This window comes from Pogonomyrmex barbatus, unplaced genomic scaffold (assembly GCF_055798465.1).
Source record: "Pogonomyrmex barbatus isolate J1 unplaced genomic scaffold, ASM5579846v1 scaffold4, whole genome shotgun sequence".
NCBI classification, from domain to species: Eukaryota; Metazoa; Arthropoda; class Insecta; order Hymenoptera; family Formicidae; genus Pogonomyrmex; species Pogonomyrmex barbatus.
In genome coordinates this window covers 9,586,945-9,605,663 of record NW_028297138.1, presented here as the reverse complement: position 1 = coordinate 9,605,663, position 18,719 = coordinate 9,586,945, and the positions used below count along the sequence as shown (strand labels likewise).

The 18,719-nt window shown below is 36.8% G+C and overlaps 2 protein-coding genes across 3 annotated transcripts in view; one reads left to right on the top strand and one right to left on the bottom strand.

The window, feature by feature from the left end:
* Window positions 1-3,990, bottom strand: part of pygo (pygopus family PHD finger) — an 86,744-nt gene extending 82,754 nt beyond the window's left edge. Inside the window, exon 1 of the mRNA XM_089081341.1 lies at window positions 3,968-3,990. The gene's annotated coding sequence lies outside the window, so the exon portion shown is untranslated. The remainder of the gene's footprint in view (window positions 1-3,967) is intronic.
* The window catches only part of LOC105423580 (lachesin), a 49,499-nt gene that overhangs the window by 26,384 nt on the left and 4,396 nt on the right, over window positions 1-18,719 (top strand). For both annotated transcript variants that reach the window (XM_011633366.3, XM_089081343.1), the window contains exons 4-5: window positions 13,966-14,212; window positions 16,848-17,021. In XM_011633366.3, coding sequence (XP_011631668.2) covers window positions 13,966-14,212; window positions 16,848-17,021 — 421 coding nt within the window. The remainder of the gene's footprint in view (window positions 1-13,965; window positions 14,213-16,847; window positions 17,022-18,719) is intronic.

The window sequence follows — 18,719 nt, the reverse complement described above, 5'->3', positions numbered from 1 at the left end:
TTCGGGTAATCCCGCGGAAATAAATGGATCGCCCCGGGCTGGTTCTGGCAGATGTCAGCGTACCGGTGCCTTTTTACGCGCTTCATCCGCCATTTCTTGTATTTTTCCGCGGGCGCGAATTTTCCGTTCGTTCATACGAAATAAGCAAATAAAATGATAATATAAACGACGAGGAAACAGTTGTACATTCTGCCGATTTTCATTAAAATTGCATCAGCAAATTAACTTAACCTTTGTTGAAATAAAATATTTCTACGTGTAATATACGTAAAAATTTCTTTATGTCATTTAAACAAACGAAAAAAATTTAATAATGCTTGAATTATTCTCTCTTGAGCGCGTCCACAGAATAAGTTGTCTCTGGTTAGCACGGTAAACTTGCTAATATGAAACAACGAGATAATTTTTTTTATTTCACATTGAATCTTTCCTCGGGTAATACTCGAGAAACAAAGAGAATGAACAACAACAAGGCACCTCTGTGATCGTAATACATTCAGCAATTTGCAATGCAAATATATATTCAATAGGTCACGCGAAAATGTCTGCTAGTAGTACATCCAAATGTTAACTTTGCGGGGGAATTTTTCAAAGCTGCCATTTTATTTTATCTCCGAATTTTTTGACCATCAAAATGCTTTTATAATGTCGCACGAATCGATTAATTAGAATTTTAGTCGAGCCACGAATATATGTACGTGTATGACTTGCCATAGAACTCGCCGATGATTTTTTTTTTTCTTTCTAAAATAAAGCGACACGCGATTAAATGCGTTGAAGCTCGCGTCACCATTATTTTGTGTTATTTTAGTTTAGCGCTTTTAACGCGCGCGAGCCACACGCGGCCGTCCGTAAAATAAAATTCGATAATCGCAAATTCGTATGTGGATCGACCTTGCCGACCTGTAATCCCAACGAATGCATGCATCTTCGTCAATTGATCGCTAATTATAGCGGCGCCATGATATGCGAGAGAGTTACGCGGATTTTGCCGAAGTCATATTAGCACTCGGACAATTTAAAATAAAACACGCAAAACGGGAATAGCATAAAAATAAATTTTTTCAAAATTAAGAATCGTCAATTTAGAAACATGTACCACTATCATAAAATAAAAAGAAAAAGAAATTCGAAGAACGTTAAGCTCGCACAGAGATACGAAAAAATAAACGACAAAAAAAATGTTGAATTAATACATTCTGTAAAACAATTAATATGTATCTAAAAGCAATGTAACACAATCATAAAAGAACGGTAGATGTAACAAATTTTGAAATGTAACTGATGAAATGTGTACAGAGTAATTTTCTGTTGTTACAATCCAATAGGCAAATATAGAAAAAAGATAAATAAAGGGAGAAAAAGTAAAAAAAAATTTCATATAAACTCACAGTTTATATGAAAATCAAATTTCACATAAAAAAGTCATATCGATTCTGTTAAATTTCGTGATTAAGGAGAAAAGTTAACAAGGGTCACTTTGCTATTAATACATATAGCAATAGCATTGTGAATTCGTATTTCACAATACGAATCGTAAACTTTCATACGCGGATTATATGCACTATACTTCTCTCTCTCTCTCTCTCTCTCTCTCTCTCTCTCTCTCTCTCTCTCTCTCTCTCTCCCTCCCTCCCTCCCTCCCTCCCTCCCCCCCTCTCTCATATGCATACGCACATATTCCTTCTTTTTTTTTCCTCGTTCCTAGTTTTACATGGACAAAATCGAATACACTTCGCGGTTGGCCCAAAAACACTCTGGGCAATAGCTATTTGCTGTTCGGTATACACACACAGTTAATAGTTTTTTTTTATATATATATATATATATATATATATTCGCGTACATGCACTATTTTTATGCACTTCGCCATACCCTAGCTATGTTCTGTCATCAAACAGACTCGCATATTTGTATATCACGGACTAGTAATAAGAGTGCTTTATGCACGTGCTGTCACAAAGAAGTGTTGTAATAATGGCGTGTTTTTTAACGAACAAACTATATAAGGATATTTATTAAGAACAACATTTTTATCAATATTTTTTATATTCACATCGTAAGATAATTTTTCTTTTCTGTTACAAATGTTCATTATTTAAAATGTATTGAAAGTAAGCATTAAACATAAAAAATTTACCTAAAACAAGGGATACTTTTATAAACAATATATTTTTTTATATAAATTATATATTTAAAAAAATTGTTCAAAACAATCGTGAAAATTTTAAATTTCTTTAATTTTTCTTAATGCGTCTTTATCTAAATGTAAATTGCAGCGAACGTGCAGAAACATGATTTCAAGACATTGAAAAACGGGTAAGAAAATAGCTATTCACCGCGTACATGTTTATACACGGTACGTAAAACATTAATGGAACATGCATATACGTGACCGAGGATTTCGTCTTCATAAAACGAAGTTGCAGGTAATTTACACCGGTACATTAGACTTTGTTGTTAACGCATCATTGGTTAAAACTTCGTGAAACATGCTTTGCTTTCTTATACGTTTAACATTTCATCGCCATGGTTTAAACATGGTTGAATGTACATGTTTCTCGGATAAAGTTAACTTTTATTTCGAATATTTTAACACAAAAATTCTTTGAACTTTTTTTAAAAAATATCTCTTCGCATTAATATTATTTGTAATTGAAATCGTTGCAAATCTTGATAAAAAATCGTGACTGAGAACGCATAATCTTTAGGTTTGTCTATGGAAACTATGATATCGAGTCAACAATAAGTTCATTCACGTTGCTTTGTATTCGAAAATCGATACCCATTCAGACATACAGCTATTTCTCCCCAAATTATATATATATATATATATATATATATATATATATATATCATTATTCGTGATACGTAAGATATCTCGTCTTTAATACTTTGTGCTTAAGTATGTAGTTAAAGGAAATTTAGTCAATATTTGTTAGCATCTGCGTTAGTTAACTTAGTTAAGTGTACCTCTCGCTTGAAATGGTAAAGCTCAGTAGTTAAGACTGAAAATGATCAGACGGAATACGTAATTTTCGACTTGGTAAACTTGCTATTTCCACTGAATTAAAGTTTCAGTTTCAGTTGTGGATGTCAATATCAAATTGTAAGATTTATTTCATTATATCCTATGACTATATCACGTAATGTTTTAACAACAGATTCTAAGGTTCAAATTGATATAATTATTCTAAGTGAAGTAATTAAGCAACTATCCAGAAACTATGGTGACATTAAATCTTCAATGTTAATTAATTCCCAGAGAACGCCATTAAAGTGTTATCAATCAGATTACCACGGAGATAAATGAGCGATTAATCGAATATTAAATGTATTAAAATTTATTATCTTGAAGTTGCATTTTACTATAAAAATAAATGACGATACATCAAATATTGAATTTATATGCAATTATGTACAATTTTTTCGATATATATTTGCAATTATATAGCAAATAATTGTAACAATTTGTAAATACATGAGTTAAAAAATTGGGATAAAATTGAGATACGTTGTATAAATATGAATAATAACCATTAAATAATTTTAATTAAATGTGTGAGATGGAATATGCAAAATATTTTCTATTATTTTCCTTATATTTATTGAAATGTATATATAAAGAAATTTTAATATTTCTTTCTTTTGTATCAATTCAAATAATATTTAAAATATGGAAAAATGCGAAAAGAATGTAGACTTCTTTAAAAAGATATTTAAAAAAGAAGAAAGAAAAGTAATGATTAAAATTTTTTTCCTACTCTGTTCAATAAATAATTTTTATCATATATATGATTTAAGTGACTTTAACCCATCTTATTCGAGATAATGAATCTGCGAGACGTAATATCTTTCTGTTTTTAATTTAATACGTACCCATACACATATGTTTAATTACATATTTGTCTTTCATATAACACGCACAGATCTGTTATTTTAAAATAAAATAAATATTTCGACTCACCGATACGATGCGCAACAGCGGAGTTGTAATATCAATTACGATGAACTGTAAAACAAAAATCATATAATCATGTTAGAGCACTGCCCAAGACAATTAATATTGCGAGAGATAATTGTGTCCAAATAAATGATAAGCTACTTACTCCATGGTTGCTCCGCCGTCGCCCGATGCCTCTCCTAGGCCTCCACCTCCTCTCAAGTTGTCAGAGTTGTCAGTTTCATCACGCAACATAACACTGCGGAAACAGTCGCGATTAATTATCATCGCACAACTTTGTTGTTAATCCCCCAAAATTAACAATCTTCCGACACTCCCGATTTTACTACGTTGTAAAGAATAACCACAGAGTTGAGAAATGTTTCCTGAAAAACATGAATTTCTCGCGAGCAAATGTTAGACGGAGGGTTTTAATAACCATCACCAATACAGGTATGTCGCGTTTATCTTACGCGATTGATAAATATCAATATACATTACACGACGAACCGCAGTCATGTTTACTAAATAAACGCGTCGCAATGCTACTCGATTCGAAATGTTACTCGGTCCGTTCCGTGCCATGCCGATACTCAATCAATAAGCACGCAGAAATAGCGTCGCAATAATGTCTCGAAAGCTAATGCGAAGACGGAGCGCCGGAGCTCCGCTGCCTGCCCGCTCGAGCCTCGCCGCGCGAATGATAAACAAAACGAGGTTGTATAAACACAGCGCGCGCTGTAACATCGCAAAAAAATGCTGAGCGCCGAGTGCCAGTCAATTTGTCGTTGCCACGGGAATATTTCACGCGCGTAATATAAAATAAAAGTACAGGAGATACTCCCTCGTTTCCTACATACTCCAAACGCGTCGATCGACGATCGTTGTTGACCGTCGCGGCGTTTCATTACTTATAGACGTCCCGGAAATTAACGCAATAACGAATTAGGGCTTTCGTAGGACGACGAAGGATTTTACAATGAGCCGCGCGATGTACGAATACGAAATTCATTCTCGCGCGACTGATAATTATCGAAACACGAAATTAATCACGATTGTACCTAGTAATTAAAAACGCGACGCTCCGAATCGATATCTGCTTAATATCCGCGAATATGCATTTCATTAACGAATGAAAAATTCGGACGCGACGTCGGCAAATTTTTATCCCGATACCGTGCGATACGATGCGATTAATAAAATTGAGTTAAAGACTAATTAAGACACAACGAACCGTGTTCGAAAATATACGATCGAAATTCAGTTACACATGCAATACATTAAATCCGGCGAAACGCATATCAATAATAAATAATCGATACATCACGGCTTTCCATCGTTTGAATCACTCGATACGATAATTCGAGTATTACTCTCGCCGCTTTCAATCCGAAAAGTAGACGAATTACATTAAATCGGGGAAAAAAAAAGAACGAGGGTATGAACGAGGTATATCCAAAGCGAAGCATCGTTAAAGAAATAATCGCGCGTAAATTTCGCAACGGAATAATTGATAATACTTTCATTCGACTTCCACTTCAACCGAACAAATCGAGCAAAATATCTACTTTGATAAATAGTTATCGTATCGATAAGCTTATGAAGCGTCGATCGCAAAAATAATTAATAATGCAAATTGATTATCACCAATTTCTAATAGAGAATAATTATGTTTTCGTCTCGTTATCGTTGTATCGATGATTGTATTTTAAGAGCGCAATGACATTCAAAAAAAAAAGATGCTGTCTTCTCGCTCGAATTTCGCTATCGGGCTATTAAAGCAGATAAACAACCATATACGCATACATCATCAAATTAAATGATTTTTGAAAGAATGAAGATTGATACACATACATATCTATAGATGTAACATGTAAAATCATAACAGACATATTAATAAATTAATAAAAGTATAATTATGTTTTAATAATATATTATTAATTATTTTTGCTACAAAATTGACGCAAATTTTGGATTGTCTTTATAGCATAAATGTACACAAAATGTCATAATTTTAAAATAATTTTCAAATAAATTCTGTTGTCACACACTACCTTTGTAAGTTTATTTAAAAAATAAAATCTATCTTTGTTTTAATAAAATATTTATGTAGATTAATTCATTTTATTACTATATGTACATTTCAGAAATAAAATTAAAATTTTATAAAATAACAATTTTATTGTAAATAGTACAACAATATAATTTTATTCGTTAATTTATTAAGTCGACACAATTTTATTCTTCTTGGAATACAAAAGTAGCAAAATAGCAGTAAATCAGTTTTCCTTGCAATCAAAATTAAAATAGATTTTAATCTACAAATGAACCAATAATATTTTCTATATGAAATAATTAAGCAACCATTTAAATTTTTACTAAAAAAAAAGAATTAAATAATGTATGTATAATTAAAACTTCTATTTTCTCACTGTGATTAAATTAAATTATGTAGATGTCAGAAACGAAAAATAAGAAATACGAATTTTTTTCCTTGTAATGAAGAAACTTTTCACACATTCACACCGTATACATTTAATATATATAAATGATAAAATATATCACAGAGTTGTTTTCGATTCTCTCTTTCGTAAATTAAATAATTAAAAATCTCTACATCTCAACTTATTACTCAAACAATTATCATAAAATTCATTTTCATTAAGAATATTAAACACAAATTTAATTATATTATTAAGGCAAAAATAATATGCGCAAAAAATTTAAAAAAAAAAAACAAAGATTGCGAGACGACAACCGAAATCATTTGTGCGTTTAATATTTGGAGCTAATCGGATGTCTTTCCATAAAAGTTTTATTCGTTCAATATTGCCAATTAGCAAAGAAGCCGACTCTAAAAAACGATCATAATAATGGATAAAAGGAAATGGAGGGAGCTACCGACACAAAAGTACGATCCTAAAAGCGTGCAATTTTCAGAAGATTATAAAACGCCTTTCGCGACAAGTAGATAAAAATTCGTACGCGCGCACACAGTCACATACACACATACACTCTGATCCACACTTTAACAGCGGCTCTTTCAGCGCTTTATCTTCGCGGAGTTCCTCAGTGTTTTCTTACTATTCTTGTGCTCGTCTCGACCGATCTTCTAAAGCCTTCCACCTAAACGAAAAAAAGGCACCGACAAGCTTGAAGCTTTTAGTATCCGCGGCACCTTTTCAAGGAAGTAAAACGAGGCAAATCGCCGAGATGCAGGGCGGCAAGACTTGTATCTACCTCTTTCCCCCCCCCCCCTCCCCCCGCCCTCCTGTCGACGCGAAAGACGGATCAAGAAAAAAATGGACGATGATATCTTCTGTGAGGTGTACGTGACGTCTCTGATCCCTTAAACGTTCTCATTTGCGAAAGTCGAAATGCGCGCTCGAAAGAAATCAAAGCGATTCCTACCATATTTCAGCGTGAAGCAGGATATTCGTATCATTTTCTCTGAATTTCTTGTATCCGAGATACTCAGATACAAAACCCTGTTAATTTTTCTGTTTTTAAACACGTCTGTTAGATATTAAGAGATATTTTTCTATCACTAATCACGAATGTAATTCATTACTCAAGCTATGATCAATTGATATCGTTACTCGATTTTACTGACTATTCGCGTAATTATGGATGTTGGCAAGCTCAAAGCGGATTAAATCAATTCACATAAGATCATCCATTATCGAGAACTGATGATGAAATAGGATAGACGCATATATTTGGACCGGCAAAACACAATAGCAAATATCCGATAAACATAAATCCACGAAAGCTTCCTCCGATATACGTATTATACGTACATAATCCAATTATACTTTAGACGATGCACGTGAAATGGGGGAAGATTGGGATCATAAATGAATGTGAATACAGTAATATGAATAGCGGCGTTTTGAGAAGCGTGTCGAGACGAATTTAGTTGCTTATGACGATTCATTTATCACCGTCAACCTTCTCTCTCGCGAGATATCGTCCTTTATAGTTGAGCGAAGTTGCAAGTTTACTAAGTCATATCTCACTGCCCGCTCAAGAGAATGTTCACTTCCTTATTGTTCAGTGAACTTAACACGCGTTATGTAACACGGTCGCGACAGAAAACACTTCTTTCTCCTATCATCGCGAAATCATCGCAATCGCAATCACGAAACACTTTATTATTTGCAATTACATAATTCAAAGTTATATTTACATTAAAAATATTGTTACCTAAATATTGTAAATTTCATTATTTTAATTAATAAAATATCTTTTACACTTAATTCTTTTACAAGAATATATTATAATAATAATAATGAGCTTCTGTTTTATTGAAATCAACAAGCTTGTGTATCATTATAATTAAAATTGCCGTGATGTTGGAGGTCCTTTTTGTGAAGGAGTTATACACTGTCCTCTCACTGTTTACCTAGTAAGACCGGTAAGAACCCAACAGCTCTGTGTTTCGTCGCCCATCTTCTTGCCTTTCCTCCGTAATACCAGTTCCGCTATCGACAATACACGAGAAGAAACTTCGACTGGCGTCTCTTCTTTTTCGTTCCTTCACCCCGTTTCGCAATCCCCTGCTAGAGCCTACCGCGGCTGTTCCTGCCGACGTTTCCATCAAGCGTCGATGAAACGGGAACATTTTCAGGGATGCCGAGGGCGGGGATTGTTAGCTAGGCAGCAGAAGCAGCAGCAGTAGTAGCAGTAGACTGTCGGCGCGGCGAAAGCGACGCGAGGAAGGGAGGGAGTGCGAGTTGGCCGAAGTGGTGTTTCCCCAGGGTAAGCATGAGCATATACTTGCCCGGGGCTTATTCAGACAAATCGGTGATTGCTGCGGAAGCGAGCGAAAGGGTAGCTCACTACCGCTACCGCTGCCGCCATCACCACCACCTCCAGCACCCTCACTAACACCAGTATCATCAGCCGCCCCCACTGCCATCAGCACACCACGCCGAGGTACCCCGCGCGCCACAAACACATTGCGCTTGCCATCGGCGCAACGATAGAACGAGATATACCGAAATCCGCTGTGCTTGCGAACAAAGAGAGAGAGAGAGGGAGAAATGGGGAAAGAGGAGAGGAGAGAGAGAGAGAGAGAGAGAGAGAGAGAGAGAGAGAGAGAAGAGAAAGAGAGAGACAGAGATGAACGGCCACATGGACAGACGAAGAACAGGGGCGGAAGTGGCAGAGTAGAGAACGAGAAATACTGAACGTGGCGTAGGAATTGTCTGTGAAATAGTGGAGATGAGAAGAAGAAGAAGAAGAAGAAGAGAGAGAGAGAGAGAGAGAGAGAGAGAGAGAGAGAGAGAGAGAGAGAGAGAGAGAGAGAGAGAGAGAGAGAGAGAGAGAGAGAGAGAGAGAGAGAGAGAGAGAGAGAGAGAGAGAGAGAGAGAGAGAGAGAGAGAGAGAGAGAGAGAGAGAGAGAGAGAGAGAGATATGAAGGAAGAAAGAGAGAGAGTAAAAGACGGAGAATGTGCAGTCAGACTGAAGAAGAGCCAGGGAGAGAGAAGAATGATTGTTTCCATGATTACAATGGAGAAAGGAAGAGATGGTTGAGCGGAGGAGGAGGGGGGCGGCAGTCGGCGGGTAAAGGGGTATGGGGAGCAATCTCTTAGCGCTAACGTAGATTCGTGAGACGGGATCTCTCGAAATATTACACTGGAGGGGTACCGACCGCCGACGTCGACGTGGACGTGCCCACCGGGGGATTTCGTATCTGCTTGAGTACTGTGTGTGTGTGTGTCAGCCATCGAGCCCGTCCGAGGAAGTGTTTTCCCGGGGAAAATACTTTGCGCCTCGTTTGGTTGGCCGGGAGACGTGAGAAGGAGACCTCATAGCCGTCGGTTCCGGACGATTCACAGAGGTAGATTTATATCCCAACGACGGAGGAACGTAAGCCTTAGATTCAAGGTGCTAATGCTCTTACAAAGAGCTAGTGGTGGAAATGGCGGTCGAGCGGTTCCGTCCGGGTAAGTATAGAACTCGTTTTTAATTTATCAGCCGAGAGAGGAAGTCTTTCTCTACGTCTCTTCCTGTTGCAATGAGCGCTTCTTGTTGTAACGAGACCGTGGAAAATCCGAGGATAAAAGCGTACGGGAGACGAAGGTTGCGCAAGTACGGAACGAACGTACATACGAATAACTAGAGAAATAGTATTTCAGTTATTAAATTAAGGCACACAATGAAACTGCACACTCGGGAGAAGTAACTCTCGAACTGCGACGAAAAGAAGAAATCGTGTACAGCGATTGACGTGTAGCGTTCTATCTGGACGATCAGCTATCCCACTCAAAGGACTCAAGCCGATTACGCACCGAATATCCTGTTAATCTCATTAAATTCAGTTCTACGCGCAATCACTCCGCATGATCTACTACGAGAGTGATTCGATCAAGCAATTAGATACTTGATAATTGTTGTAGATACGATTTATTTAGCACGCTTCAATCATTATACGAGATATATATTTCATAATATTATAAAATTATACTTTTGATAACAAACTAATTTTGTATTCCTGAGCGATGCATAGATATAAAGATAATTGATAGTTCAATGTTAATCTTCACTAATCGATATTCATGTAAACATGATTCATGCGGTGTAATACCGTTATATAAATGTACCATTATTGGGTACATAAATAAATATATAATATATTTTTAGTAGTAGGCTTTCACTTGAATCGTCCATTACTAAGCTTAAATCCTTCGTGTAATATCGCCCACTTATATTTTTAATATTTCAAAGTAATAAATTTAATATTTTAAATATTTAAATATTTAACCTATTTATTATTTACACATTTAATTGAAGAGCACTTTTAACATTGAAGTGCTTTATACAGAGAAAGGAGATTTGTACCTCTAATAGTCTAATTAATATCAAAGTCTCTTTGATGCGAAGGATTATCACCAAGCTTATTAAGCATCATAACGAAAGCCGCCTTGACACGATTGCAGTCTATCACATTTATCTTCTGAACGTTGATCGAATATGTAATGTTTCAATTACTAGTAATTAAATTTAAAAAATGAAATATTAAAAAAACAAAAAAATACCTATAAAAAATACCCAGAAATCCTTACAATCCCGTTAAAGAAATTTCAAATATTGACTGACTGTAAATTGTTGATGCATCACGTATTCAATTTTATATATAAAACAGATTATATATAACAGATTCGATACATAAAATTCACCCGTTTCAAATGGAACATCAAGCAACCGCAAGAAAATAATCCGACCAAAGGAAACGAAAGCGATTAAATTATGCTCTCTTTATTATTCACAAAGGAGTTAAAAAGAAAACAAGTATCTTTCTAAACGTGCAGTGAAATAGAGATCTCAGATTTATATTTCATTAATTATCCTTTCGAATTATACGTGTCTATTATGCATATCCGTCGGTTCCCAGGATCGTGACCACGCAAAATACCGAACTAAGTTGCCGTTTGAGTTCTCGGGAGCTTTTTATACGATAAGCATGCCTTTTCCGCAAAGAGAGAGGGACAGTATTATTCCGGAATAGAACGAATCGAACGAATCGTTATCTTCTCCGTAGGGATAATGACCCCACAGTCAGCGTCGATAGTGCCTCCTCTCTCCTTTCATACAGAACAAACTGTTATTCCTTCGTGACAATGTACTTAAAGCGCCGTCGATTGTACCTCGATAAAGAAAGGATTCAAACGGCGACTTCCGTCATCTTTTAGTTTTCTCTCGTTCAACCCCTTTCCGTTTCCTCGATAGCTAAAGGCATTTCGTTTTTCGCGTAAATGCTCGCTTTAAAACGGAAACTCGATTTATATTGAGCTACTTATACATCGATTCGATTAAGCTATAACCGCACACGGGCTCTCGCCGCTTTCCCATTACCCCATGATCACAAATAGCATTGCTATACAAAGAGAAACTTCTTTTCTTACAAAGAAGCGTGATCAATAGATTTTTTTTTTTTTTTAGAAAAAACTTGTTATATCATTTTCCCTTTACTTTCTATTTTAGATGTCATTTTACAGAAAACCAATTTAACTTTCAAATTAATTTTATCTCTAATCCCTTGTGTGCTAGCTCCTAGATATTCCGGCCATACTTTCACATTTTCACAAAAAAAGAAGAACTTTATAAATCTAAAATTCAGTTCATTTATGTACTATTCATTATATGATAATTTTGTATTTTTAAAAATAAGAATGTAAATTTCACGTTAGGCCATTAATTAGCTTAATCATGAAAATTGACATGTATATAATTCATTACTTATTTACAGCAATTAAAGCAATTATAATTCATTACTTATTTATTTTATCCAAAATTCCAGATATTTTTTAAGTGAAAATTTAAAATAAAAAAATTTCTCTAAAAAAATTTTCAAAATTTATTTTACAGAAAATTCGTAAGCTTTAGGAGCAAAATTTCATGATTATGCTCTTTATTAATATACATTTGTTTCTGGAGCATAGCTCATACGATATCAATTTTGTATTAACGCGTGTCAGGTAAATGCAATGTGTGTGACCTCAAGGCCAATTAACCCTGTTTTCGCAGCGATCAACCCCTTCGTCTGAGCTCGCCGTTGAGGTTGCGGCCAAGTACACGCGTGTCGCACAGGTGTATGAGCAACACACCAAACCAGGTTGTGCCCCAGAGCGGCATGTAACTGGCCGCGCGCGTATGGCCAGAGGTGGTTATATGGGTCGCACAACAGTCACTTGAGATTAATTACCAAGTGCATCGTTAGAGATAACGCAGCGAAGGCTGGTGGCGGTTAAGTGAAGCGATGGTACCTAGATATGACGTTAAATTGAACCTTTCGTCGTCGCTGATTCCTGCAATGCCGCCGCCAACCGCACCGGCCCGACCCAATCCGGGGTGCAAGCCGGTACAATATGCGTACTTGCCTAAAAGCAATTACTGCCAACGTGCACATACACCCATACATGTATACATGTATATATACGTGCATACACATACACATACGTGTACACTTGACGATAGCGCGCGATATAATATTGTTCGGAGAGCATCTCGTTCATATTGGCTTCGTCAAACCCGTAGCGAGACACGAGCGAAAGACGATATCTGATGTTAATCTCTGCGCGGGGTTTGCCGAATATCATTATGGATTATGCATCGAACTATCCACAATTGATAGACTGGATCAATTCTTAGGAAAAAATATGAAATAAATATATCAGCGAGTGACGACTGAATTTATTTATACGTTATGCTCTCAGGAACTCTCAGACGTGTTTAAAATATGTAAAATTTAATAATACATTAATACATAGTTAGCTAGAAGAAATGATTGTCTATTCGTGACTTTATTTGACGTTCCAATATTTTTCTTTCATTTCTAACGAGGATAATCTTTGAGCAGTTGTAGCATTTAACGATATTCCTTAAGCGGATATTCTCCTGCTGCATCTACTCCACTAACCTTTAGAAAATAAAACAGACGTTCGTGCAGTTCCATTAAAGTCGCGTAAAAATAACATTCCGAGACGAGGAGTATAACTTAAGCGACGTAAAACGCCTTCTCCAATAGTGATCTTTCTTCTGTTACTTTCTATAGCACGAAAATTAGTTTCAAGTATCGCAGAAAATTTATGTCAGTTGATACTTGTCAATCTTTTTCAATGAAAAATCGTTACGTATTTATTCGCATCATTACATGTTCTGCTATTAAAGAAAAAAAAGTCGATACTCATCAAATTGTACTTGTCGTTAAACGATGACGTGTGAAGTGACAAAACATTTTATATATTTATTCCGATATTCACGCGTCGTCATAGGAAGATAATTTATGAAAATATTTTTATTTGGAAAAATTTCTTAAATTTTCAATAAAATTTTAATTTACGTAAAAGGAACTTGCCATTCATGTCGCATGTTTGCGTCCGCGCTCACTGCAGAAGCAACTTCGGTTAATTCCCCCCCTCGTGATTTCGTCAAGGAAAAATTCATCAAGGGAGATGTCAACCCTTTATCGCTTTTAACGATAGAAAATAACGAATGTCGTTGTCGCTGCTTCGCAGGTGGGATGGCTACGTGCTGAGGATCAGACGATACTGTCGATGGGTGATCGCAAGGTCATCCAATCGACCCGATTCTTCGTCACCCTGGAGAACGCCAAGACGAAGAATCAGACGCAGTCGCGGGAGGACGAGGAGGCCACTTGGCAGCTGCATATTCGGGGGCTGAAGGAGGCCGATCGTGGCTGCTACATGTGCCAACTCAACACCAAGCCCATGTTGAGCCAGCTGGGATGCGTGGACGTCCTAGGTATGCCTAATTGCACGCGTTACGCCGCATTCCGGCCGACCGGTCAGGTTTGCGGCTGTTGGCAGAGACGTCACGTACGCACGCACGCACGCACGCACGCACGCACGCACGCACGCACCGCGTTTCGATTAGGCCGGGCCGGCTTTAGGGCCGGAAAATATGCGTGCCTCGCCGTTGCAGCGGCGCGTTTGAATAGGCTCCGCTGCGCACATATGCACATGCATATCGTGCAACACGGAGATCTCTCTCGTTATGCGTGTTCATGCAGGATGACGATGACGCGGACACAATGCGCGTGGCGCAACTATAATATCACATCCTCGGTAACTCATAGCTGAAAGTGATTCTCCAGACTGACGTTAATCGACCTCGTAAAAAATGCTGAGAAATTCCCGGCCTCTAAATATTAGATTCTTTAATTCCATTAAGGGGGATCCGTTAAACGATTCGGTATGTGCCCGTCGTGCGCGAGTTATTCGGGCCAGCTTAATTTGTAACACGTGTTCCCTTCGGAAGAGGGGAACGTAATATCGATTCGGGAGTTAGTTTACAAGGAGCATTATCGGTCATATAAGAAACGCTAACGGCTGCGCTTTAATTTATAGTTTAATTAAACGCGATAACGAAGTTCGAAAGTCTACCTGGCAGAGAGTCTACCGGTGTTCGCTGACTGTCTCAGCTGATGGATGCTCATACTTTGTGGCCTGGTACGTCGGCAAACGTTGAACTAAACTGTTTCCATCAAATTTACATTATCTTCTTTTAACGTTAATTATATCGGCGCAACTTTAATATTTTGCTTTGCTCGGCTTATGCATCGGTAATATCCTAGACGCACGTTGCCCCTCTCGCACGTTGAATACTTCAATTTCGGGCCGCGTGATGCGCGCGGCACGTTCGTTACGCTCCGTTACGGCGTCGTGAAACACACAATTTCACTTTTATATCGTGCCGTAACGTGGAGGTAGCTCGGCAAAATATCATCTACTTTGTGCGTGAGGCGGAATGAGGGAGACGGGCCAAAGGATGAGCCCGGGAATGCGTTCCATCGCGCGCGTGCATGCGTACGCGTCTGCTTGCCGTCGGACACCAAAAAGCGGTCTCTCGAATGGAATGAAATTCCTTTGCGTAGAAACAAGAAAAAATGCCATCCCCCGTTTCTTTTTTTTTCTCATCGCCCGGTACGCGGTGTATGTGTGTTATATCGCGACATACTTGTTCGGCTTTGGATCATTGTAATTGAAACGAATCGAACGGCCCTTCGAATTGGATAGAATTCCATTAGAAGAGCATTCCCCGCGGAGGGAACGTCCCACCGATATTTCATTTCCGTCGAGTGTGACGGGAATGATTTCGAGATGACTTTTCGGTCGTCTTCGCCAACGTCCCCGGTTAAATCGGGTTAGAACGATGGCAATACCGATTCTTTATGGCCCACGTACCCGCCAGTCTTCGTCGGCGAAGTTTCGTTCCAGCCAGACGGAAGGGGAGACGTCGAAGAGACTTGTATGAAGACATATTGTTTCGCGTGGCACGCGATTTCGATCCAATTCGTAAATTGTTTCGTAAGACAACGTCACGTGATATCGGACAAAATTATGTCATAATCCTCGGACACACGTGTTGAATTTGTGATAGATGGACGCAAGTGCGGTATCGAAAAATTCATTGAAAGCTTTATTTCACAAAAGCTTAGGTATGTACACGATATAACGATCAGTGTACTTTACATTTACGTATATACACAATGCAGTTTAGAAAACGCGCTTGTTATTCTACTGCTTTACTATTCTTTTGTTATCGAGCTTTATACGCTCCCAGCGTCCGGTCCGATACAACAAAAAAATAAAATAAAATGAATTGCCATATAAAATATTAATTTAACAGAGTTTACGATTGCTTTTCAACCGAAATTAAAATGTATACAATACAATTATTTCTCCTTATTGCAATTTTACGGGACAATTGCAACTGTATAGTTTATTCCAAAAAAAAAAAAAAACGCACGAGTAACGGGAGATTAATTCCATAAGAGACATACATAAGGAATTATGTCGGTGGAAATGTTTTCGTTCTCGAGAGTCATAAATTTTTGACGTGTTCTTTGTGGCCTTGTAACTCACTATGATATATGTTGTTTTGTGGATTAGATAGTATAATTTTTCGTGAAATAATTCTTCCTTACGGATTGATGTTTTTTTTTGTACGGCATATTTCACTACATCTTATTTTATCTTAACTTTCTCTTAACATATTTTCATGGAAACAACACTCATATTTTCCAATCTTATTTGGCGGCCAATCTCTCTGTTGAATTTGAAAATATGAACGTATCATTACGCGTTATTTTGAGATGAAACATACAGATTTTAATAAAAAATCAGATAATTTAACTACGAACATATGTTTTATAAAAAAATATTTCAAATATTATCTTAAATCTCTCTCATATTGTTCTCGTACATACTATATGAGCAGTGAATAATGACAATGATGTAATAATAAAAGTATTCTCGCACAATTTTTTAATATGATTTAATATGATGTATTGATATATGTATATATATATATATATATATATATATATATATATATATTTCACTTGACGAAATATTATCCAATCTCTTTCTTCCAGTGCCGCCCGATATTTTGAGTTCCGGCACCTCGGATGGCGAGGTTTCCGTTCTCGAGGGTGAGAACGCCACGTTGTCGTGCAAGGCGTCCGGACGGCCGCCGCCTCGCGTGTTCTGGCGACGTGAGAAAAGTGATCACATACTCGTGAGGGGTGTTCACGATCCGTTGATACAAAGTAAGATATTAATTCCGAAACCCGAGATTGTCACTCTCGGCGATCTCTGTAACCATCGTCTCTTTATGCCTTGCCACGTGAAACGTACGTTTGTCTCACGAGCGAACGAAACCGCAACACGAATGAATAATTCCCGTCACTATTTACGTCGTGTAACACTATTGTGGATTTAATTGCGTATTTACTGTGAGTTTATCATTTAGCGATAGAAGAAAATTTTCTTCCAAAATGAAAATTTCGAATTTCTTCTTTTTATTAGAGAAGTCAATTCATAAATCAAACGTCGCAAAGCTTTGAAAGTTATAATAAATAACTTTTCTCCTTAAGATGTTACAAATAGTTATAGAAATTCTTGGAAAACTTCAACATTTCATAAATATTCTCGCAAATATTTCATATACTTTTTTTACATCATTAGCATAATCCCAGTAATCCAATGTGTCTCAATCAAATAGTCGAACATTTTAAGGGGATATGAAGATATCGTAAATTCGCACACGTAGGTGATCCCGATCGAAAGCAATTACGATGGAACACGTTCCATCGAATAGAGATTAGTTTGTCCGCAATGACTTTCAATATCCTTCGGGCACGTTGAGTTCCGCTGCATTTCGCAAGACACCTGCACTCCAGGAATTTTGTGCAGTCGCGGTGGATCGCGTGGCGCGAATAGATCGACCGGTTGAAAGAAATACTTGCAACATCATGCGAATGCCAGTGACTCACGCGGAATTAAACGAGAGTGCTTGTAGAACCATTGACGTTCAATTGAAATGATTGACATCGTACGAGAGAGACAAATTTTAGCAATCAATCGATTTCCAATATCGCTCGATACATCCCGAAGAGAGTGCAACGCATAATATATATTTTTACAGTATCTTTCAATGAAAAGCTTTTATATAGACTCATTGTATATTTCATTTATCAGTTATGATTTTCAAAGCTTTGTGACATTGTTTGATTTTTTATAGAAAAGAGACTTTAATATCAGTCTTCAATTCTTTTCTTCAATGCACGTTATGCCAACGTACATTTAATGTACTTTATAATAAAAAAAAAAAAAAAAATGTGCAAAAACATAGTGCACAGTGTTATAACATCGTGCACGTTATTATTAATTATTTTTAATATCTTTAATTAGTAAATTAATATAATGAAAATTACTGCATTTTCTTAGGTAATCTATTTTTTCCACAACATCACGTTATTCAATTAACATAATTAATAAAAATCTAGTGCACGATAATTAAATTCTGAAATAAAAAAAGATATATTCCCGTTCTCGATAATCGAACATGCGACAATTATTAATTTAATACAAGTGAGTGCAGTGCTATACGAATTCGTCAGCTGTCAGAACAAATCACGTATCTTGTATTTTTGATCAATCTTATTAAACTTCTGACACATTTTATCACGAACATGGAACGACACATTCCACATGTGATTTATGTCGGCCGTTCGTTCGATAATAATATGATTCATTATCTTTCAGTTATTTGAAAAGCGTCTACTGCATGTGCACGTTAATGCAATTCCTCATTGGATAATGGAAATTGTAAATATGTAGTAGAAATATGGATTTTCAAAATTCCGTTATGAGTTCTCATTTTTAATGATAAACGGTTTTTACGGATTAAACGGTATTTCTGTTAAAATAGGACGCGAACAAATACAATCTGATATCATAAAAAT